We start from the raw sequence: 25655 nt of genomic DNA, 5'->3' as shown, positions 1-25655 counted from the left end.
CCTATGTTTCCTTGAGACTAGCAATTGTTTTATTTATTCTGGTACTCTCTGGAGCATCTAGCAAGGTACACTCACATCACCAGTGCTATGTGAACATCTGTAAATTGATCAGTGTCAAAATATGACCAATTACAGGTTCTCCACACAAATTTGCTTATAAGTAAACACAGCACACACCTTGTTAATGTGTAAAATGTTAAATGTGTAAAATCAGCAAAAGCACACCATGTGCCATAGCTAAATGTTAATGCAGGGTACATAAGATGTGGTTTTTGTTTGATATTTAAGGGTATTTGGGGGAAAATGAAGAACATTAAAAAATTGTCTTACCATACAGGTATTTTCCTTCATTAAAAGGAAATAAAAATGAGAAATAATTTTTTAAAATGTAAACAACTCACGGTACAAAATAAAATTTGGTTCATTAGACTTAAAAAATTCATACCTGTTATTGTGAAGCCACCTAAAAAAGAAAAAAAGAAAGGAAATGTTACAATTTATTTAATTTACACTCTAAATAACAAATACCAGTGACATCAGACCGCCTGACAACCCATCCAAAGTACAAAAACTTGCCAAATTGTACATACAATTAAGAAAAATATGAAAACATCCATTCATGACTTAATCGCTAATCATTCTTTTAAGATTATGAGCTTTAGTGCACAAATTTAATTCTTGTGCATACCTAAGAAAGCACTGATTTTTTAAAAGGTTATACTGAAACCAAAGTGGAATGTAAACTATCCAACCTTCACAAAATTATGAGGCCAATGGCTCTAAACAACAATCTTGCTAATGAATCAATAGAAATAAAAGATAAGTCAGAAAGCTACTGTAGCACCTGATAGAAATGGAAAATAACCTAGAAAAATGGAAAGGAAATGCAAGAAATGAAATGCTTACCAAGCTCATTCAATAACAGGGCTGTGAAGGAAACAGACAAAGACAAACACAGAATAAGAGACCAGATGAATAATGAAAGTAAGAGGAATATCAGCAGAAAGAAATCCAGGCAGATCTGATTACAGTGGTAGGGAGCTGCTACTAAAAAATTGGTGCACGCCAAGTAAATGTGGCATTGGGAGTATTTCCAAATGATCCCAGCACTAATTTCTGCAAACGTGTGTGACTGATTCTATATATATAAACAATTCACTTCATATATTATTTCTTGACATTTAAGAAAACATTTCTACCATATGTTTACACACAATACATATATCTAGTTTGCCAAATATAGTAGAAATATTTTATGAAGTTAATCCTAAACCTTATTTGAGTGAGCCTTCCTCATGAAATAATTGCCTGGCAGTTAGTGAATTCAACATATGGAAGTCTTAAAGCATCCAGGATCTCAGGGATTGTACCTTTCAATGAAAACAGAGAAAACATCTTAGGAAATTCCATTTTGGCCGCCCCGCCCATAAGGAGACTTTGGCCCAAGGTGAAGTTCTCTCGCTGGAGGTTCTATTTGCCTGATATTTTGGTCATCAGGGAATGCTTATGTTTTTTAAATCCTCAAAATCTGCGTCCCAGGAATCAGTGCTTATTTGTGTGTCCTTATCTATGACTTCTGCACGGTATAATCGGACAACCAGATAGCTTCTCGTGGACACATAATTCCACAGAAACTGACAAGACAGGGAGGGAAGGCCTGGGGCAGCAGAGGTGGGGTGTAGGGCGACATACATAATTTGTCTTTCAGGTTTTGTGCTTTAAACCCAGCCTATAGCTGTAGCACTCTATTCTGGTGAAAGCTACCTGCCTAAATGTATCAAATAAATTACTTCCAGAGTTGTAGATGGGAAAGTTACAATTACCTTTTCAGGACCAGTTTTCTCTCTACGGGTAGTGGCATTAGAGAATACTTTATAAAACAAGTTAGTAATTTTATTTATGGTGACACAGATCCACTTGGTGGGTGTCAAAAGCAAATAGTGCTATCAAGGAATTTTAATTTGCTTTTATATGAAGGCATACTTTACCAAAATGACAATTGAAAGAGCTGTATCCAAGATGCTCTTCCTTGAGATAAAAGGCAGTCCTTTGGAGGAATGCATTCAGAAGTAAGTGCTTTTTCCTGTATGTTAATGAGGCATTTTTGATCCCATCTTTGTAAGAAATCTGCACAGTTTTCTAAAGTGTCTTTTTCTTCCGCCTGCTGTCTGTGGAGCATATTAAATAGGCTGCATTAAAATGGGTCCCCAGTGCTCCTTTCTCCATCATTCCAAAGGCTCCTGTTACCTTTTTGAACATGATTAAGTCAGGACAACTTTGTTTTTGTTTGTTTTCTGATGGACTCTGAGGCCAGTGAGTTCTTACAAAAGTGGGATTAGTTAAATTCCCCCAAATGTTGGGTCTGTATAGGAATTAGTCCTTTGTATTTGATTTTTTTCTTTACATGTAAAAGTTTACATTTCTTGCAAAGTGGTCACCTAATCATCTATACTGCTCTCATCAATGGTTTAAATGCAATTAATCAGAGCTATTAATAGGTACTATGCTCATTTTGTATATCTATAATTAAATGTATACCATTGCTTTTAAAATGACCACTATTAGAGGGTAATTATGGGACGCCCTCGGAATAATTCAGAATAAAAAACTGTTTTTAAAGCTGATATAAAATTCCTGTCCTTCCTTCTCAAATATAGGCCATATAAAATAGATATAAAATCAAAGACAGCAAAAAAACTGGCTTCTTTCTTCAAATAGTTTCTAAAAATATGAACACAAATCAACACAAAAATCTAATTATAAGGATACTGCTGTTTATTTTTTATTTTTAGAAAAAAATTCTATATGTTAGAAATGTGTCAATTCTACAAGAATCAAAAGATTTTGAAGCATAAGGCAGGATCGGCCTTAAGTAAGGGCTAAGTTCTTACTGAACTACCATATCCATCCTACTAAAGAAAATTGATATGACCATGGTTTCATACATATGGTCTCTTTTAAATATCATATCTGATGATATGAAAAATATTTTGCCAAAATGAATACTAGGATATTGATACCACTACTCTTTAAGGATCTTTGTTCTAAGTTGGTTTTTTTTTTTTGAAAACTGGCTTCTCTAAAGAAGACTAATTATTGAATTCTTCTGAAATTTCCTATTAGTTGCCATTAGACCCATCTACCATGACTAATAGGTATTAAGTAGTTTCCGTCACTAACATTTTAGGGGATATTTAATAGCTGGAACCAAATTTTAGAATGATTCCTAAATAGTGAAAAACTAAACCCAGAAATCATTCTTTTATGTCATCCCTTCTGAATTACAGAAATCTCTTCCAGTATTTCTGAAATCTGGTATCAATCAAGGTGAGCTGGCATCTGCTGAAGAAAAGGGGCATTGTTTGGTGCATCTGTGAATATGGGCAGGGAAATGAAATTGCTAAAGCTTCAAAGGAGAGGAAGTATAGTACTTGGAAGCCGAGGAAGAGGAGAGAGTTAAGTGTGAGAGTAGGAGACACGGAGAGAAGAGTATAATTTCTCGCTGGTATGTCTTTGTATACTCTCACACCTTTCATTCCTCTTCTTATCCATTTTGGTTCCTCAAGCACAAGGGAGAAACTGCACTCTTTCTCATATTCCTCACGGTCAAATATTCTAATGGTAATGATCTTCCTGTGGGAACACAAGACAAAGGCAAAACAAATGGTTGGAGTCACACGCTCATGCTAGGTGTTCACCAAGCAGCATGTTACTGTGATGTTATGGAAGGAGAACTGGCCACACATGGACCTCCAGGAGTATGTAAAAGGGCATCCAGGTACTCTCAGCTGGCCCCGTTAAGTTTCCTCTGCCCATCCATCATTTTCACAAATTCTTCCTGCTTCAATTAGCAGTCAGGAGGTATCCCAAATTAGGAAGAGAAATCAGAAAGTCGGCTTTATGTGGGTGCAGCAAGCATCAGCACCAACTTTCCCAGGCTCGACTGCACTGACAATGAGTAGCTCAGACTGCAATGTGCAGAGTGGCCCAAACTGGCTGATGGAGCTCCAGGCTGGGCTCCCTGTGGCCCCAGAGGAGATCTATGCCCCGTTACATAGGTGGAGGGATGTGTGCATTGTAAGTCACGTTCTGAAGAGTGCAGGCATCCAGGGGTGGCACAGGCCAGCAGAAGCTGTTGGGCTCAGCCCTGGAGCAGTTCCCCCACCTTTCTTCTCACTCATCTCCACCAGGCGGGGCTCGCCAATCTCAAGGAGGAAGGTCTTGTTTTTCTCATACTCCTCATCATCAATTACCTTGACTGATATTGTTTTGCTGAAACAGAGAAGAATAGAAATTGACGAACAAGGGGAATAGGAAATAGGAGAGAAGGAACATAGAGAAGAGGAAAGCAAGGTTAACGAGTGGCACTTCCAGACAAATGGCAACTAAGAAACTTCTGGACCATGAGACTGTCCTTCCAGAATGAGTGTGGGATGGGTCTGAGAGAGTGGAAAGGTCACCCAGTGCACAGCTCCTCTGCCCAGGACCACAGAACTGTTTCAGCCAAAATACAGCACTCATACTACTAGGTTTATCATCATCATGGGAAGCAGAAAAACATAGATCACAATAATAAGAAAAGAACAATATATTTATTTAGTAAATGCCTCAGCCACGGGATTGTCTGAGCTGTGCTCTGGAATTCAACCCTTTGAAACAAATCAGTAAACCACATCAAAATATGAACAGAGGTTATATCTGAGTAACAGGCATAAGGGTCATTTTTGGGGGCCTTCATTCTGCTTTACTGTATTTCCAAACATAACATTTTTACCATAAAATTTTATTAAAATAATAAATGCGTAAGAGCATCACAAAATAAAAGTCTTTTATCTTACCCCACCCAATGTCCTAGACTCAAACTCTTTTTCAGATGAGTCAGATTTTCCACCTAGATCACAAGGGGAAGTTGTTCATGTTTTGTTTGTCTTTCTGAAGATGGAAGCCTCCTAAGGTGGGGGTGGGGAGTCATGATATTCTAGTTATTTTCTTCCCTCCCAAAGCTGACCTTCAACTTTGACAAAATACACTCTACCCTACTTCCAAACTCCACCGATACACCGAGGCATTTCATTAAGAATTCTTCCTGTAATCCATCCTTTAGCGCTTCTTGCCTTATCGTCCTGTGGTTGTGATTGACAGGCAGGTAGGACAAATGCAAATATTATGCAAATCTCAACTCCCCATAAGCCTTGATGACTCTGAAAAGAAATTTAATGTTACCTTCTAATTAATAAGGGCTTAATCACTTCATGTATTACAACTTATTCAGAGCCCCCAAACACTTGTTTGTCCTTGAAAATATTTTCTTTTCTTCAGTACCATCGGCCAAGAACATTTCTGACTAAAGGTTTTAAAACAATGAGTTTATAAAGACACACAGTTTTAATGTCATGGACATTATTTAGTTTTGGTGGAATTTTCTAGGTCTTCTGGAAGGAAATTAGTCTATAACTTTTTTTTTTTTCAGTATTGATCAAAGCCCTCAAGTTTCATTTAGACCTATGCAAGCCAAAGAGCACCAGTCTTCTTTTCTCGTATGAAGGAGAATAAAGGTAGAAGTTGCTTTGAATTCTCTGAATTTCCCAGCCCCTAATGCTAAGTGAGATCAAATGATTGCTTCCGATTCTTCGGAGCCTCATAACCTCCTCACTGCTCCTCAGCTAAAGAACAGCCCCCAGAGCGCTCACATCCCCATTTCTCACTACTAAGGAGTTGGAGCGCACGACGGCGCCTTTCTATCTCAGCTCTGTCCTCAAAGGCTAGATGAGCAGCTGTCACTGACTAAAGCAATAATCATTTTTTAAGAGCAATTAGATATTTACAAAACTACCAACAGTCTGACAAAAGTCCAACCACATGTGTATAGTGAACAGTTCCTGTCTAACTTCTAGAACTATTTTTCTGGAATTCACCCATTTACTTTATATATATATATATATATATATATATATATATATATATATATATATATACACACACACACACACACACACACACACACACACACACACATATATATGCAGCCTGCTCTGACTACATCAGGGTATCTGATCATCCCTCAATATCCAAAAAACACAAAATGTTAGAGAAAGCACAAGAAGATGTAAGAAATGATGATACGTGTGTTTTCAACTTCAGAACTGAATTTGATGTTATAAGTGAGATCAAATTTACTCTTCAAAAACCTGCCAAATGTCTACCCTCTTTGTCATCCAACTTAAGTGTTTTAGGTATTAATTTCCATCTTACTGCCTTGTAATCATAAATTATACTTGTACATCTCTGCTAAAGTCACCAGCATAATATGACCATGGGTGGGAAAATATTGGTGGGCATTAGAAGGGCCCTGCTATCGTCTTCTGGCCCCAGTGGTCCCAAATCCATTATTAAGGCACTTCATGGTAGGGTACATGTTGCAATGCTCTTGCATATATTACTTAAAAACATTTGACTTATCTTTTTCCATTTTGTACTTCCAATCTATCTCACATCTCGTATTTTATTAGATTGTAGAAATAAAGAAAGCACAGTGGAGATGGTTGTAGTAGTCTTGCTAATAGGGCGAGCATTTGTTTAGGAAAGGCTCCCAGTTTCATTCCCAAAGGGCAACATGACCACTTATTCACAGATAAATAGAAAAACCCAAATAACATAGTGTTTCTTATCCTTGGTGAATTTAATCTGCTATTGCTATGATAGGTTTATTTTCTACACTCTGAGTAGCTGATGAATGTGAGAAATACAGGGTCCCACCCAATTTGTTTGTATAATAAAATAAGCACATAAAATTTATCAGTAGAGTATCACTATTCACTGGGATCATAATCCTTAGAAAACGTTTCAGTACTGGATAACTATGACACTGGAAATTCAACTTATGAAGGGAAAGAAAACAGTACCTCCGTAGGTACTTGGCAAAGATGCCTAAAATGAATGGGATTTGCATAATGGCATATTATTTCAAAATCATTAGTAATACAATCAGTAGTGCCCTTGACAGGAGGAGCCATTAAATTATATATTGATTTTGCTTCTCTTGCACAGTAAAGCTACTAATAGGAAACATGATTATTAAAGGACAATTCAGTCAATTTAAAGAGGCAAGATAAAGTCAATCATTATGAATTAGCCCTCTGAATCAAGAGGCAAAAATCAGAAGGGACTGGTAATGTTCACTTTTTGCTTCAGAACAGAACTATTTCTCCCCTTAGCAAAGGTAGAGAAGGTGAAATTAACCCATATAAATTTTAAAGGATCATATCCTTGAGATGTCTTTTGCTCACTTTCCAGAGCCTAACTAATACAGGAAAGGGACTGTCATTGCTTCTTCCATCTCTGGGGATGTTACAGGAGATGGGCATTTATCTGGTGAAGAACCCAGTTCCACTAGCTTGCTAATCAGCAGAAGTATACCTCTCTGTTCCCCACAGTTCTGCAGTGGAAATTATATCTCAAGGACTGAAGGGATCTTAAAGGTCCTCCTGTTTGCCCCCATTGCCACACCGATTCCCACATTCACAGGGCTTTTGCACTGTCACAAAGACTCCCTCTCTCTGAGAACACAGATTCATGTTGTGTTGTACTTTGGTTCCATTTACCAATGGGAAGCAGTCAGATAGCTGTTGTTCTTTCTTTTTTTTAAATTGAAGTATAGTTAATTTACAATGTTGTGTTAGTTTCAAGTGTACAGTAAAGTGATTCAGTTATACATATATACATATATATATTCTTTTTCAGATCCTTATATATATGTGTGTGTGTATATACACATATATAAACATGTTCTTTTTCAGATTCTTTTCCATTATAGGTTATTAGAAGATATTGAGTATAGTTCCCTGTGCAATACAGTAGTGTTGTCATTTCTTTAAATTAACAGGTTAACCAAAACAAGATTGGAATAGTCAGGTAGACCCAGCCCTTCATCTGACAACAACCCCTGCACTATTATTACACTGATAAGGAACAGATAAAAAACTGTGTCATGCAATTTTCAGCTACCGTAATTATGATGAAGAAGGTAAAGAGAATTTCTCACTTGATCTGTTTTACATCACTTTAAAGTTGAAGAGTGTACTATAACAATTATGTTTTCTAGAAACTAGCAACGAGTTACAAATCTCATGATAACATTAAAACATTAAATAATTTCTCAGGATGGCCAAAATTTTTATGGATATACATTTTGGATCCATTTCTAGAAAAAAAAAAAAGCATTTGGTTAAGAAAGATCAATTTATTTAGTGGAAAAATACAGGTTGTTCCTTTTGATTTTTGCAGTGCCTTTCCTTTGATGATACTAAGCCCACATCTATACTTTATTTCCAAGTCTGTCTCTTATCTGATGGGTCTCAAAGGACCAAACATCTTCAAACATTCTAGTAAGGAGTTCTTATATCAGGTGGTGACTCAGGTAAACTGTGAGAAAGAAGAGAAAGAGATGGTGTTACTAGTGGGAGCTAAAAAAGAAAATCTCTTCGAAATACATTCTAATCTCTCATTATTAAGCCAAAGTCGTATCAGTCTCTTCAAATTTCAGCCTCCATTAGTCCTTCTGTGGTTTCTTTTCCCTAAGACTGCTCTTGATATTGGGAGAAGTGAGGAAAAGAGTTGGAGGATGAAAAAGAAGAGACTCTTTCTAAATCCTCATAAAATAAAAAAGATTTTAGTGAGGATTTTACACATGTAGATGCTACAATGTCTCTTTTAAAATTTATTTTATTTTTAAGATTTAGCCTCTTTCTAGGCATACTCAGGGGTCAATGGACTGATGGGCATTTTGCATTTCTTAGTTCACCGATCCACCGATCGATCTTCATAGCAGCCCTGGAAGTGACTTCTACAACTTGTACAATTCAGAGGAAACAATGACTCAGAGAAGTTAAGTAACTTCCAAGGTCACAGAGTGAGACTCCTGTAACTGGCTCCAAAGACCAACATCCTTCAATCATGTGACCCACGCCGTCCTTATTCATTCAGCTGTGCAGCAGTTTTATGACCACTTTAAAAGATCTGAATCATTATTTTGAAGTAATATACAGGTTTATTGTCTAATCTTTATGTTAACAAAGACTACCTGGATGAGCAACGATAGATTTTCAATTCTGTTTTTAAAAGGAGTGCAGCACATATTACATTCGATGATGGCTGTCTTTAAAAAGGTAAATCCTTGAGGCGATAAAGGTCCTGTTAGGATTAACTGAAAAGCACCATGAACACACGAGGGCTCCCCAACTCTGAGGAATATGAGCAGCCGACCAGCAGCCTTGGCTTCACCTGGAGGCTTGTCAGAAATGTGGAATCTCAGGGCTCACCCCAGACCCACCAAATTGGATCTGCATTTTATCAAGATCCCCAGATGATGCTGATGCAAGCAAAAGTTTGAGAAGCGCTGATCTAGACAGGATAAAGGGTTCTTGTATTACAGATAATAAATGAAGAGGCTGGTGGTAATTGGGCTTATGTTTTGGAACTGTCTGCCTATTTGATTCATGTGTGGAGCTTTGAAAACTCTAAATGCCTGGGCTCAGCCCACTCCAGATCAGTGAGATGAAGCTCTCTGGTTTGGGGCCTCGGCACGAATATAGTTCTAAAAAGCTTTTCAAGGGATTCTAGTAATGTGGCCGGGAGCTGGCTAATGGAGAATCAGCACGTCTGGCCTGATGTTTAAAAGAAATGTATTAAATAAGGAATAGGTAGCATTGTGAGGAAGTCAGGGTCAAAACTAAATTTTAGATCTAATTAGCAATCTAGGCTGAAGCATGGGAGAGACATTGAACTTTGTCCTTCACTGGTATTCTTTTCTGGATTATAGAGAGCACATAAAGTTGTCGTTTTCTCCTCTCAGGAAATGCTGGTCTCCAGAAGCAAACTTAATAGTTATAGATGAGAAAACACCTTTAGCCTCTGGGCAGCAGAGTGATTTCCTTCTCAGAGAGATAAGAATTCTGGTGCTAGGTTTTTAGACAACAGAGGTTCTATTTGGAGAATAGAATAACTAAGGGTTTCATTTGCCACAGAAGACAGTAATTAATGTCTTCTATTCTTTCTCTCAGAGAGCCTCTGAGCCATGTCAGTCAAAGGCCATGTCTGTGGAACTGGAGACTTTCCACCTGGAAGCCACCACATTCAGACTCAAGAAAGAAGTGACCCAGGACTGATCTCATCTCAAGGGAAAAGATCTGACAATTTCTCTGATCATAGAGTGATGTCATCAGGTAAGGCAAGTTTGAAATTGAATCCCCAGTACACCTGATGTTAAAAGCTTCAGGATAAACTCCTCTTCCTCAAAAAGACAAATACACCAACTTAAAATGGGCAAAGGATCGGAACAGACTTTTCTCCGAAGAAAGTAAACCAACGGCCAATAAGTACATGAGAAGATGGTCAGCATCATGTGTCGTCAGGGAAACTCAAATCAAGACCACAATGAGACGCCACTTCACCCCCACCAAGATAGCTATAATCAGAAAAACAGATAATAATATGTGTTGCATGGAGAATGTAGAGGAACTGGAACTCTCTTACGCTGCTGGTGGAAATGTTAAATGGTATAGAGGCTTTGGAAAAGTCTGGCAGTTCCTCAGAAGTTGAAAAATCAAGTTACCACATGACCCAGCAATTCCACTTCTAGGTGGAACTCAAGAGATCTAAAAACATACGTCTACACAAAGACTTATACATGAATGTTTATAGCAGCATTATTAATAATAGCCAAAAGTTGGAAACAACCTGAATGTCTGTCAGCTGATGAATGGATAATCAAAATGTGATATATCCACATAATGGAATATTATTCAGCAATAAAAAGGAATGAAATTCTGATACAGGCTACTAAAAAGTAGCGTCATATGCCACCCCAAAACATACTGCTTTGGTACATTGATTATTTTGAGCTGAGGGTACGTAAAAATAGCAAATGCAGGGAGACGCTGTCTCTGAACCTCTCCCATCTGCCTAAAGACAGATGTTCCAAAAGGAACTCAAATGTCATAAATTCCCTCCCTGAGAATTTCATCAACCAGGGAAAGTGATTCTTATCACAGGAGAGGAGACTAGAAGTGGACACCAGGCAAACGTTGTCACAAACTGTCATATCTCCCATCTTTTCTTCTAAGGGTCCATTCATCTTTCCTAAAAATCATGTACTCTCCCCTAAGAAGCCAATATCCCCTCTCCCCGAGCCCTATTAAGACAGTATTCAAGCTTACATTTAAACCACCTCAGAGAATGACTCATTTTTCCCTGGGTATCTCCCATGTACACATGTTAATAAACTTGTTTGTTTTTCTCTTGTTAATCTGTCTTTTATTACATGGTCTCAGCCAAAAACTCTAAAGAGTAGAGGGAAAATTATTTTTCCTCCCCTGCACTTTGACATGGATGAACCTTGAAAACATTATGCTAAAGTGAAAGAAGCCAGACACCAATGTTCAGACATTGTATGATTCTATTTATACGACAAGTCCAGAATAGGCAAATCCGTAGAGACAGGAAGTAAATTAGTGGTTGCCTAGGGCTGGGGATTGGGGAATAAATGGGGGTGACTGCTAATGGGCATGGGATTTCATTTGGGGGTGATGAAAATATTCTAAAATCGATTATAGCAATGGTTGCACAATTCTGAGAACATAATAAAACCCACTGAATTGCATATTTTAAATGGGTGAATTCTCTGGTATGTGAATTATATCTCAATAAAGCTGTTATTACAAAACACAACAGCAACGACAAGCAAACTTCAGGATAAAATCATAGTCTAGAAAAAGCTGTTTCCTTGGGTAAGAAAAGGTTGTGAGAATGTTTGGGGTGAATTTTCAGTTAGAAGTTTCAAATTTTGTTAGTACTGCCAAACAGAAAACTTGGGGTGCTGCATGGCCCTGAGACAGTGAAAACCATTTGCATCAAAGCTAAGTGCCCTTGCTGTGACGGGAAGCTCCGCCACCCCTCAATCCGTCCCTCTCCCCAGGCAGAACACTCACTACCTCCTTCAGGGTCAAGGGCTATGGATGTCGTTCTTTGACAGGCTAAGCATTTCTGGTGGATGTTACCTCAGGCCTGGCTGCCTTGGCAGGTTTCTTTTTCCCAGAGTATAAAGTCTTATGAAAAAATCAGAAGCAGCATTTCCTTCACGGCACTCATTTAAAAGGAAAGGAAAGAACTCTAATCGTGGGTTATGCCTGCTGCCCTTGCAAAGCAAACAGCTCTCTTCACATCACCTAGGGCATTATCCAGTGCTCTTTTCGGCATTGATTTCTCTCTACCAACAAGGAAAGATATGCTTGCTATGTGTTGCCTTTGTATCACTTGGATTAAATTCCTGGCCCATTTTAAGCTTTTTTTTTTCCCTTCAAAAATTGACTTTGTGAGTTGCTTGGTGATTAGGGAAAGAAAGGGGCAGTCAGAGAAGACCGACACATATATTCTCAACATTTTCCATTAAGTGACCCAAATCAATTCCCCCCAATTAACATTTCAAATAGCATAAGAACAGACTGCTTTTCATATTATTTCTAATAATACTTTTACATCCTTTTCAGATTATTGGTGAGGAACTCTTGGCATGACTTCACTTGGGAGTTTGTTCAAGGTTCCATTCTAAGATGGTCATAGAAGAGGGACTAGATCATGACTTAAATCTACTATTTCCTTCATTGAACTGTCCAGGGCACCAAACTAGGACTCAAATTACCCTGGATTTGTATCTTGACTCTGCCACTTTCTAGCTGAGATATGTGGGCCAGTTCTGGCATCTTTCTAGACCTTAGTGTTATCATCTATCAAATGCGGATAAAGGGGCTTCTTCCCTGGTGGCGCAGTGGTTGAGAGTCTGCCTGCCAATGCGGGGGGACACGGGTTCGAGCCCTGGTCTGGGAAGATCCCACATGCCGCGGAGCAACTAGGCCCGTGAGCCACAATTACTGAGCCTGCGCATCTGGAGCCTGTGCTCTGCAACAAGAGAGGCCACGATGGTGAGAGGCCCACGCACCATGATGAAGAGTGGCCCCCACTTGCCGCAACTAGAGAAAGCCCTCGCACAGAAACGAAGACCCAACACAGCCATAAATAAATAAAAAATAATAATAATTAAAGAAAAATGCGGATAAGGAAACTCACTTCGCAGTGACTATAATATTCACAGTGTCATGATGATCAGATAATGGGTGTCATCATTCATCAACTGTGGATAATAAAACTTCACATGTGATTGCAAAGATCAAATAATATAATGCATGCAAAATCATTCTGCAAAGGACTGTAAGATGTTAGGAAGAGCTGTTATTAGTTGAAAAGGAGTGGTTTACTTTATAGTTTTTACTTGCTCCTTCACCCAGTCTCACCCAAAGGGGCAGCTGGCAGGTGAGAGGTGGAGGTCAGAAAATACTCAATGGAGTGATGGGCAATACCCTCCAATTCACTCTCAGATGTAGCTTGGGACCACGTCTCACATAATGGGCTTTCCAGGTGCAGAACTCTAAACTTAAAGATGCAAAACGCGTAAGAAGTACTGGCATATATCCGGAGAAAATTCTATCTTGAAAAGATACATGCACCCCAATATTTATAGCAGCACTATTTACAATAGCCAAGACATGGTAGCAACCTAAATGTCCATTGACAGATGAATGGATAAGGAAGATGTATATACAGTGGAATATTACTCAGCCATAAAAAAGAATGAAATGTTGCCACTGGCAACAACATGGGTGGACCTGGAGAATATCATACTAAGTGAAGTAAGTCAGACAGAGACAAACATCATGTGATATCACTTATATGTGGAATGTAAGATATGATACAAATGAACTTATTTATAAAACAGAAACAGACTCACAGATATAGAAAACAAAAGTTTATGGTTACCAAACGGGAAAAGGGGGGAGGTATAAATTAGGAGTTTGGGATTAGAAGATTCAAACTACTATATATAAAATAAACAACAAGGTTCTACTGTGTAGCACATGGAACTATATTCAATATCTTGTAATACACTATAACAGAAAAGAATCTGGAAAAGAATACATATATACATACATATATATATATATATATATATATATATATATATATATATATATATATATATGTAAAAAACTGAATCACTTTGCTATATACCAGAAATGAACACAACTTTCTAAATCAACTACAATTAAATAAAGAGAAATACTGGTTAGCTTCCCAGTCCCAGCCCTGACAGGTGTCCACTCACCACGTTAGCTGGATACACAAAGGGGACAGAAGTTGTACTTTTCCTGGAGCTCCTGGTATGAAGCAGAGCCTGACAAATCCGGAGGGTACTATTCTTTAATTTAAATAGACTCCGAAGATGAGAGTTGCTAAAGGAGCTGAACCAAAGTAATTCTCCAGGAGGACTTGTCATCCGTGCACTGATCTCTTTGCATTATCAAGTGGTCATTGAAATCATTGCTTCAAGCAGAGCAAAGAGCAGGGGCAGCTAAAAATCCTGCTGTTCTCTGGGGGATACCAGAGGGCAGTTTCACAGAGCACTGGAGCAGGGGTTTTCCAGCAGAACCTTGCTCTATTTTATTTTCCTCTGCTTGCTTTTGAATCTGAATGGCAACCAGTTTATTTGTTCAAATGCAAAATAGGAACAAGTGTAATTCTTTTTTGATCTCTTTTTAGCAATCAATTGTCAGCTTTAGAGCTACCTTCCCATCCCTAGAAGACATGCTGGTTGACCACCTGAAAGAGATTCTAGAGTTATTGTTCCAATAAGTAATATGCTGGGAACTCTGGAAGCCAACACCCTCCCCAAAAGGTTCTATCCTATGATGGTATGCTAATATGGAAATCACAAGAGTAAAGTTTGCTAAGAGAAAATGATATGGATGTATTTTAAAATGTCCATAATTTTGTGATGTATAAAATTTATACCTTACCATTGCTTTATTTCCCTGCAGCTAATACACTTCAGTCTTAAGAAGGCTAAATTAATAAGGATCCTGGGTTTGTTACCTACACGTGCACGCTGAGACGATTTGTCAATTTAGTGAAAAACAAAGTGGACCAAGCATTGGGCACCATGTTGAAATACATCAAAATGGATCTTAGTCTTATTGTTTAATAATACTGACATTGTGCAAGTTCCATGAGAGAGGCACTTTTAACAAAATGATGGAGGATTCTCACCAACTTTTAAACTGATTCCTTAATTTGTTAGGACTGTTTGTAATCTGAGATCGTCACTGTATTCCTTAAAGGGAACAAAAAAGGTCAAATTCTCTAGAAAAAGTTGTTTTAACAAATTCCTCAAAGTTGAGGATAATGTTAGGAGTACATTGGGGCATTGAGTATCTTTTCTACAAACTGAACACATAAACATTTTAGTTCAGTTTTAGAAACTTCTGTTAAGTCCTCAATTTGCCACTGCCCTTTATAAGAATTTGAAATTAGATGAAATTGCTGCTGTTGAATTTCAAAGAAACAGTTGGTTTTCCATTCTTTTCAAAAGCTCTCTTCATCTTGAACATTTTCAACATTCCTGGGTTGTCATTAGACTCTCTCCAGAGATTACTTATACCTTTGGTCCTTCCTCCTTTGTCAAGATTCTTTGTTCAAAGTAAAGAGTTTCCCTGGAAAGCAATGGAAAGATTTCACTCTTAGAACATTATAGGACAGCAGCTAGAATATGCTGAAAGCATCTCTATCCAAAAGAGGCCAGCTTTAAAAATAGAACACCAAGAAATAAAGCTGGGCTTTCTTAAGGTTTTTAATTCATATCCTCTTTCTCTTTTCCTTCCTTCCCTCCCTTTCTCCAAAGCCACAAAATATTCAATGGCAAATCAATCTCTATCTGCATGCATTTGTATAAAATATTCTGAAAGACAGGATGCCAGGAATTTTCTTGAACATAGCTAAAATAAATCGATAATTAATGAATTGATGCTGATTTTTATATCTCACATTTCTATTCCATGTCTAATATTTTATTGGTATTTTACATTCGATTAAGCAATCAATTCTTATGTCTTCATACTATTATTGGGGTTCAGAATGAGCCTCCCCACTGTTGCATGAGGATTATTTTGAGCTAAAGGCAATCAAGACCCTGTGGATTCAAGAGAAACTACTGTCCCTCCATTAACTACCTAGAAGAAATTAAATTGGCGATTTTTCCCAGAAAAAGAGTTATTACCAGAGATAAATTTTATCTAAGTGGCGTTATGTGTATGGCAGGGCAAACATCTAATTACCAAACATCTGTTCTTCTCCTAACAGTCCTATGAACGACCCTCCTGACCTTGGAAGCCCCAGGTCCCGCTCCCATTCCTTAGTTCAGGATGGCACTTATCTCATTTAACCTTTCTGCTTCTGAACCTCTCATGTATATGGGATCTTTGACCCTCTCATGCATGTTGGGTTCCTGTATGTATGAAATTAAATTTGATTTTCTCCTGTTAATGTCTCATGTCAATTTAATTCTTAGACGAGCCAGAAGAAGCTAGAAGGGTAGAGGAAAAGTTTCATTCTCCCTGACACTATCTATTCTATAAATGTGTTTGGATTTTAGTTTTGTATTTCACAGTGGAGGCCTATGGTTTACAGAAAAAAAAAAAAAAATTTACTTACCCAGTGGGTATAAGGTTGGAAAGACAGATTGGGTTCAGGTTTCTTTATCCTGAAGGTGTTATGAAGGAAGCTCTCCAGGAAGTCTATTAAGCTATTCCAGTGTTAACTTATTTCCATAAATAACAGAATTATTAAGACTAATCAGGTCCCTGTAACCATGACCATGGCTCTGAGTGGTTCCACAATACTGGTGGGGAAAAACGACCTCCTAAAATGCTGTCTTAGGAAAGGGACTCAGGTTGCAAAATTCTTATTCTGTCATTTACTATATGAACCTGTGTGAGTTACTTCCTCTTCCTAAGGCTCCTGCTCTGTAAACGGGTTATAAAAATGGTATTTATCTCTGACTGCTGCAAATAAATCGTGATAACACTTTTAAGGTGCTTAACACAGAGCCTGGCATATATTAAGTGCTAAATGAATATTAACTAGGTCTACTATGACCACGAGCAATATTGTGTTAAGAACTGAGACTCTTGGGATTGAACTGCCTGTAACTCGTGCAAATGAATTAATCTATGCCTTAGTTTCCTCATCAGTAAAAATAAAATAATCACATCTATCTCATGAGTTTGTTCAGGGGATTATATGGGAAAACAGCACAGGACATGGCACATAGGAAGCACTCAATCAGTAGTGGTTATCACAATTACTGTCACAGAACGCAAGGAAGAAAGGGACTAGGAACTAAAGCCTTTCAGTAAAGCTAATATCAAGGGGTAGGTTAGTAGAAATCAATACCACAGATTTTTTTTAAATCAAATTTTCAGTGTATATCTTTGGCACTTGCTTTCCCTGATAACCTAGGCAAAACTTGATTCTGACCCTATTCATGTGAAACATCATAAATTGGCAGAATGAACAAGTTAGTATTAGTCAGTCTGTACTTCAGGGGCTCTTTTTCACTAAACACAATTCAAATAATATAAATTGCTTTCAGATCATTTTTGCGTTATTTTTCTAAAAGTGTTCTTCCTGCTTGTTAACATCATACTTATTCACTGTTGAGAATCTGACAAATGCAGAAACGAAGGAAAAGAAATAATAATCACCCATAAGCCTGCCACTAGAGATTACCATTTAACATTTAAAAATGTTTGCTTTTAGCTTTTAAAATACACAATTGCATAATTTGGACCACATTATGTGTGTACGTATGTGTGGGTGTGTATAAATGAAACCTGGTGTCATGATTTTTCACTTCATGTTATATTTTGGACATTTCCCATGACATAAAAAAATATAAAAACTCTCCTTTAAAATGGCACAAGATGTTCTATGAAATGTCTTCACAATAATGTAATTAAGTATATTTTTTACACTTATATGTGATAATGAATTATAATAATAATGGACTGTGGGCCATTCATTTTTTTTCTCTCTACTGTCCCTATCTAAACAGACTGATCTATATTTGAGTAAGGGGGGGTGGGGAATAACTACAACACGCCAAAAATATTATGAACTTTTGGTGCTTTCTTATGGATGAGCTACCTGGGATTAGGTCTCTTAGAGCTGAATGTTTATTTTCCCTACAATCCTCTTTACATGCTTGGGCCCTATCCTGGACTCCTAACCTAGATGGTAACCGCCTTCTTCTAGTTCTTCTATTGGTCTTTATAGAAGTTCTTGTCTGAATTCTGCCCTATGGAAAATGTATACATCCATTTTTGAAAGGAGAAATTCTCTCCTTGGTCATTCCTAACCTTTTAGCCAGTTTTGTTGAAAATATTTTCAAGTATCATCTGCCAATGTTGTTTCCCTAGAAGGCCATTCTGGCTACCTTGCTAAGCTTCCATTGATTATGTAACGCATAGTTCCTCATGCTTAAATCACTCACAAAAACCAATGATTAGTGTCCTTCTACTAATCACCCATTCCCAAGTTTGTCATCAAAATAGCATCAGTCATTTTCCATTCAAATTCAGCCCCTGCCTTCCCAAACGCTCTACTCTCCAGTCTAGAAGAGTCTCTCAATCCCTGGTCATAGAAATCTGCTGGTTCATCTCTCATTATACAGATGAGCAAACCGAAACTCACTGAAATTAGCCCACACCTCAAAGCTGGTGGATGCCAGAATCAGGATGAAAACTCATCTTCAGACTCGAAATCCACGTCTGGTATTTGTTTCCTCTGCAATTACCCTAGTGTTTTTCTTCTTGGGTGTTGCTGAAATCCAATTCACCACTCTTCGTAGAAAACCTTTCCTTTCCCATCTCTTTTTAATGAAGTAAAAACCGATGCTGATAACAGAAGGAGATGCATGATTTTCTTTGTTAACTCACTGCCTTTTCATCCTTGTCCATCTTGCTGACGGATGCTTTATAAATTAAACAGCCCATACGATGGAAACACAGACTTCCTTTGGTGAGGATGGCCAAACAGAGTCATGACCTGGTGAGTCTTTGACATGAAAACAATCTACAACATCCACAGAAACACTAAATAAAGAATAAATAAAAACTAACCCATAGTCTTATTTGTATCCCAAGTCTTCTGGGCACCATGTTTAGCAGTTATCCATCTTTGCATTTTTCTCTCTTTCCTTCCTTCTTCAACCAGAGCCATGGTGTGTCCCTATCAACCACTAGATAAGGAACCTGACGATCTATCTGTCCTGAGATGAGAATGGTCGATAATTATGTGTATTTTTTTCATTTAAAATATACTTCTAATTTTAAAGAGACCCCGTTTGCTTAATTCAAAGCGAGTAATTATGGAAGGAAATAGCTTTGCAGCCATGTGGCAAGCCTATAATTGCTCTGACTAGTGTGCCTCTATGTGGTGAAATATTTCCTGAGTGTCTAATCACAAACAGGTAAAAATTAAAACTGATATAAACTATGAATCAAAAGTTATTACGAGCAAAATATCAAGGGCCTCAATAGGCCCCCTGCTTTCTGCTTATGCTTTTCACTGTCTGCAGGACACAATGATTCCCTGACTGTGGACTCACACTGAACTTTTCAGGGCAGCACTTATTTGGATGTTTAAATCTTTTCCAGGTATTCTATTTAGTTTAAAACCGCACAGACAGTTATATTTGGAGCTCATATTCTCAACAGAAGGGACCCAAGGCATTTTATAGGTAATCATCACAGAGAAAATCAGCAAGAAGACAATTAAGCTTCTTATGGATACAAGCAATTTAAAGCTTAAAATCAAAATTAACCAAAAACAGAATGGAGTTTATTGGCGTTGAACTGAAAATGTGTTTTGCCTTTTTTTTTTCCCTTTTATGTTTCCTGTTTGTAACGGAAGTTTTCCCCGGTTAGACTTTATAGAACCAGAGCAGGTTTACAGAATGCATATAATGACATTGTTTAACAAAATTGAACCACTAGACCGAACACAGTGAGAAAGTACTTGGTGGGCAATTCTGGGATTGACTACAGGGATCCCAGTGAGCTGCATTTAAAGTGCACATTGATTTTAGGGGAAAATCTGCAAGTCGGATTGACAATATTTTTTGATTTTTGATTTTGTTATGGATTGTATGTAGTTCACAGTTAGTGCTCAAAAAGCAAATCCTTGCCATTATATCAGCTTTTGACGCAGACATAATCTTCTTATAGGGAAAGGTTATTGTTTTTAGGATTTGTGCTATTTCATAAATTCTCTCGAAAGTCTGTACTTTCGTTCAGAGAATCTTGTAGGTGGCGGGGACATAAGAGATCTAGGTTTGCATTTGCAACACAGATTTATAGCTTTTGGCTGTAAATATAGTTATACATATATAAGGATAGAAGTACATTTATAGAAACATATAAATATGTTTATATTTATATAACACATACATATTTACATAGGTTTTAGCAGCATGACCTTGGTCATGTCACTTTCTCTCTCCAAATTTCAATCTCATCGAATGTAAAATGAGAACTGACATGAAAAACAAATGAAATAATGTATATGAAAAATGTTTGTACACTTTGAGCATTTTCAAGTGCAAGGTGCTAACTTAATCTCCTCATTTGGCAACTGAGGGAACTTAGGTCACTTGATTATAACAATCTTTCTATTTTAGCTTCCTCAGTTCCACTCTGAAATATGTATAGAATATGTATAGTATACTAATAATAATATTCCAATATTCATTTTTGGAAAATAGGAGTTTATTGTGTGAACAGAACAGCAATAATATCTGACACCTTTCCATGGATCTCCTTTCAGAGTTACATTTTATGTTTTTATAACTGAACCTTAGAATTTATAGCCACTATACTGTTGACTGCCAGAACATGAAATAATACTTTAGTAAATATTTATTAAGATATGTCCTATTGGATTTTAACACTTCTATTAACTTTAATCATGGAGAATTGGATTTGACTTATATTAATCATAATATATGGTTCATTTAATAATATGAAGAAATAGAGAGAAATAAGAGTGCATCTCAAGATAGGTCTATGTATCCCGAATAAATCCTACTAATTCAGTAGAAATGAGAATTTTCTATCTATCTATCTATCTATCTATCTATCTATCTATCTATCTACCTACCTATCTATCTATCTATCTATTTTTACTATTTAGACCAGAAAACCCTTAAAAGGTTATTTATGGATTCTTCCCTCTGTATTCACTTACTGTCCTGAGTCCTGAATACTTTCTCTACTGAGTTATCTTTGAGTTTCTGGCATAATCAAAATTCACTTTATAGTCCTAATTACATGTCTTTCATGACGTAAGACTTCCTGATACAGATATTCAAAGATTCGTGAAATTGATGGTGAAAATGAAAAGAATCCATAAAAACACAGTTCTGGGTCTTCAGAGCCCCAATAATGTAAAGTCTTTTGTCAAAGCCATCTACACTCAACAGCACCCGTGGTGCCAAGCGCCAGGACACCCATGTCACCAAGGGCCAGGACACCCATGTCACCAAGGGCCAGGACACCCATGTCACCAAGGGCCAGGACACCCCTGGGTACTCTGTGTGCATTCCCCATGGCAATGAGCACTGTGCCAGGACATGGTGTTTGCTTAATAGACGTTTGTGATCAACACAGATATTCTCACTGTACATATTTGTACTTGAGTTTGTGCCAATCCATCAAGGTCTTTAGATTTCTCGGTAAAAAACAGCCCACATATTTTTTAGATGAAAAGATAGGCTTCTTAGCATAGATTTGGCCATGAGAGTGCACAAAATGAGTGTCGCGTACATGATTCAAGCACATGACTTGCACTTTCCTAGGAAGGGCCAAGTGAACTTATCAGGCACACGTCAGATCCCTACGGCATGCTGTTCTGCCCAGCCATTCCACGAACCTTTATCTGGTATCAAACCATGTGTCAGGCCCACGTTAGGTGGCAGGGATAAAAAGAGGAATATGAATTCACAGCTTAGAGGACTGACAGGCATGTAAACCAAAGATTGCCTACCTCTCTATGTGCTAAATATAAGCATGGGCTCTGTGCTGTGGGAGCTCAGAGGGGGGCAACTTCACAAATGGCAGGAATAATTGGACTGGGTCTTGAAGAAAGGATAGAGTTTTGCCAGGCAGAAATGCAATGAAGGCTCAAAGACAGAAAGAGAAAAACAAATGATGCAAATCACAGAGAAATGAAAAAGCACATCAAGAAGGGTGAGGTGCTGTCTCGTTCCTGTTTCCCATGTACATGTACCTGAAGGAGGGTTGATGGAAGGTGTATCAAGGAAGGGAGATTGGGGTCAGGAGAAATACTGTCATGTGGGCACCATTTGCTAATAAAGGGCCAATGGGCCTTCTTGATTATGGGCTGCCATGATCAATTTTGACCTTTAGGATAATCAATCTAACTCTGGGATAAAGCTTGTGTTGTAGAAGAATAGAAAAAAGTGAAGGAGAAGGCCGGGGTAGCAGCCATGGAGACAATGCTCTCCCCTGGATTGGCAGAGCCTAAAGTCCCTGCCAGAATATCCAGCCAGGGACCGCCCCCCCGCCCCCCGCCCCCAGCAGCATGTTTTGAGAAAGTGTTTGGCTCCCAGCCTCCAGTCTAGCTCTGTCAAAGCTGAAGAAATAGAGAGAAATTGCTTTAATTTCTCTTCTGCAACTACATCTTCCTGAAAACTTGTCTGGGGGGTTAGAGAAGACAAACTGAAATTCCATGAAAGGGTGACTCTGAGCTCCTCCTTTTGCCTGCAATGATCAATTTCTTATAACAAGATGGAGCTTATAAAATACAAGTTCTGCTGGAGAAAACATCATCAGATTATGAAACTGACCTAGTTTTCATGAACAGAAAATCTAATTATCTACCATCAATTCAGGTTTGAGCACATATTTCATTTTATTTTTATCAACTGTGAGTGGTTTTGGCAAGCTTTACGACAAAACGATAACTAGATGTATACATTAAGTTTTTAAAAGAAAGTATCAAAAACTGAAGTCCCAGGTTAATGAATTACATGGAAAATTGCTATCACATTACATTATCATATACAGTATTGGCAGGAGGTTTGGGGAGAGAACACAACCAAAATGATGTAATGAAATGGAAATTTACAGGCTGGGGTGTGGGAAAGGGTAAAAAGAATATCATTCTCCTGATACAGTGAGAGGTCACTGAGAAAAAGTGATTCTTAGGCTACTTAGCAGGCAGTGTGCGCGCTCGCGCGCGCGCGCGCACGCGCGCGTGTGCGTGTGTGTGTGTAGAGTGAAAGAGAGAGAGAAAATAGAAAGAACAAAGTGTCTTGAGATCTATGGTGAGAAATAATAATTTACTATGGGAGGCAAATGAGATGTAAAAAGATTGCAGACATGTATACAATGACATCTGTTCCTGGCACTTCTTTGTGTTAGGCAGATAGGAAACGTGAGGGGTTGAAAGCAAAAGAGATAACAAGGGTTCAGCTGCAACATTTCGTGTTAGGTCCCAGGGCCAGGCCTGATTCATCACAGTGGGATGAAACAGACTGGGAAGAGGATGAGACTGGAACACGATCTACCCACCGGACTAGAGCAGGGGTTTGGGAATGAGGGAGGCTGAACAAAAAGCCACCAAAGGTGGAGGAGGTCCGTTCCAAAGCAGCAAAAAGCAGCACCTGGAAAGTACAGAAATATAGGATAAATGGAAGTCAGGTAAACCACTGAATCAGATGGGCAAGAAAACATGAAGCTGAGTATTGTGGACTTGAGGATACAGCAACAACAAGAGTTTCAAGGACAAAGGGCTGCATACAGCATCGTGTGTCAGAACTCTGTCCTCACCTGGGAGAGGCACCAATCCTACAAGGGAACTGATTATAGGAAGGATGTGCCTTCATTTAGGATAAACTGAAGTCATGAAATCAAGACAGGAAGGCAGAAACCAGATAGGAAATCAAACCTGACTCTCAGATCGATTTCAGAAACCTAGCAGTTTACTGCTTTTATCCTGAGTGCCTGGAAGAATACACAGGATGCATAGCAATTCCACAGTGTTTGGTAAATGACAGCCTGGACCATTGGAACTGGAGGACAGGTCAGAATCTGATGGTCAACGAGCTTATTGTGACGCTGAGGCTCAGAAGCCTAGGCCAGTGCTTCTGAAATCCCTCCTACTTAAGATCAGGGTGGAGTGGGGATGAGAAAGCTGGCCGGGATCAGTCTTGGCTGGTGGAGAATAGGAGGAAAGGGATAAGGCTGAAAAAGTATTTGGAGAAAAACTTGCAGCCACCATCATGCCTTTTCCTTGGACTCTTTCTACCTGTTTCTTCCCAAATATCTTCTGTATGGTTATATATTTCTTTATGATTATCTATAACTATTAGATATTTAAGTAAATGGTGTTTCCAAGGGTCTAAGCATGGGAGATGGTTAACATCATGATGGGGAAGGTTAAGAAATTTTGCGGGGAGAAGATAAGAAACTTTGGTCTAGATATATTTAATCTAAGCTGTGATGCGAAATGTCTTAAAGAATGTATGGAATATGGGTCTTCAGTGAAGATTAAGTGTCTAGATGAGGAGTCTCTATATATCTGTCATGCATATTGACATGGAAATTGAGGCCATTCATATGAGCTGCTAGACTTTCTCCAAAGGAGGGACTTTAGAAAAAAAAAAGGCAAGGAATGTAGAACCCAATAATGCAGTATCTCTGGTAATAGTGTAAAGAAGGGGAGAGAGATGAGAGGGGAGAGAAAGAGAGAGAGAGAGAGAGAGAGAGAGAGAGAGAGAGAGAGAGAGAGAGAGCCACAGCCAGAGCCAGAGACAGCAAGGCACCAGTGACCACAGGAAGGCTGAGAAATTGCAGGGTCCTTGAAGCTTAGGGTAGGATATCCTTTAACTTAAAGAAGGAGGCTTTAACATGCAAAATCAGAAGACCTGCAATTATAGGAAAAAAAAAAAAGAGTTCACGGTTTGGGTCAAGAGGATACTCTTGGAAATGAAGGCAAAGGGCTGATTTATGTAGTAATTTGAAGGGAGATAAGGCAAGAGTTTGAGGTAGCAATGTTGTTGGTGCACTCAAAGAGAAAGCGAATGAGATGGCATATGGCAGGAGCAGTCGTGATGAATGGTGACTTTCCTAGGAAGTGGCCTGAGAAAAATTAAGCGTGGATTAAAACTTAAGAAACGGGTTCTGAGTGAAAACAAGACTCATGGCATTATTTGAAATCAGATTCTGAACTCGTGAGTCCTGAGGTTTATGGAAGGAACATAATATCAGACTGGCGGTTCCTCCGATCCAGCGGACCACCAAAATTTCCTGCCGAGCTTTAAAAATAAACATACAGATTCCTTGTTCTCACCATAGAATCAGAACCTAGGATGTATCACAGGGTGAAGGCTCACTGGGGGAATTTATAGTGAGGAAAAGCTCCCTTAATAATTCTAAGACCATGATCCATCAATTGGCCTTAGGAAAATATTTTACTAGTCTCAACAGCAAATATCATTAAGAACAGCGCCTTAAAAAAATCTGTCTTCCATATATGTCTCACTTCCCACACTGAAACAGTTTATGAAATGTATCTTTTTCCAAAACACTTCCCCAGATTGATCAGATATCATATTGCCTATTATTCAGGGTAAAAGCAAAAGGTGGTTCTTTGGGGCCCTTGCAGATTCTGCCCACTGTAATGTAGCAGGT

At 38.3% G+C, this 25655-nt stretch overlaps 1 protein-coding gene and 1 long non-coding RNA gene across 14 annotated transcripts in view; both read right to left on the bottom strand.

Moving 5' to 3' along the window:
* SLC8A1 (solute carrier family 8 member A1) overlaps positions 1-25655 on the bottom strand; it is a 409941-nt gene that overhangs the window by 85646 nt on the left and 298640 nt on the right. For 5 of the 13 annotated variants that reach the window (XM_082427686.1, XM_082427683.1, XM_082427687.1 and 2 more), the window contains exons 3-5: positions 4166-4272; positions 907-927; positions 431-463 (exon numbers count right to left, since the gene is read on the bottom strand). In XM_082427686.1, the coding sequence (XP_082283812.1) occupies positions 431-463; positions 907-927; positions 4166-4272 (161 nt within the window). Of the gene's footprint in view, positions 1-330; positions 346-430; positions 464-906; positions 928-3529; positions 3634-4165; positions 4273-25655 lie in introns of all 13 variants that reach the window. The other 8 variants (XM_082427676.1, XM_082427684.1, XM_082427685.1 and 5 more) reach the window with 8 other exon arrangements.
* LOC309644295 overlaps positions 5936-25655 on the bottom strand; it is an 82314-nt gene continuing 62594 nt past the window's right edge. Inside the window, exon 2 of the long non-coding RNA XR_014254358.1 lies at positions 5936-8421. This is a non-coding gene — a long non-coding RNA (uncharacterized lncRNA). The remainder of the gene's footprint in view (positions 8422-25655) is intronic.

This window comes from Balaenoptera physalus, assembly GCF_965194825.1.
Source record: "Balaenoptera physalus genome assembly, chromosome: 15".
NCBI classification, from domain to species: domain Eukaryota; kingdom Metazoa; phylum Chordata; class Mammalia; order Artiodactyla; family Balaenopteridae; genus Balaenoptera; species Balaenoptera physalus.
The sequence above is the reverse complement of the archived record's forward strand: the minus strand, read 5'-3'. Positions and strand labels throughout refer to the sequence as shown.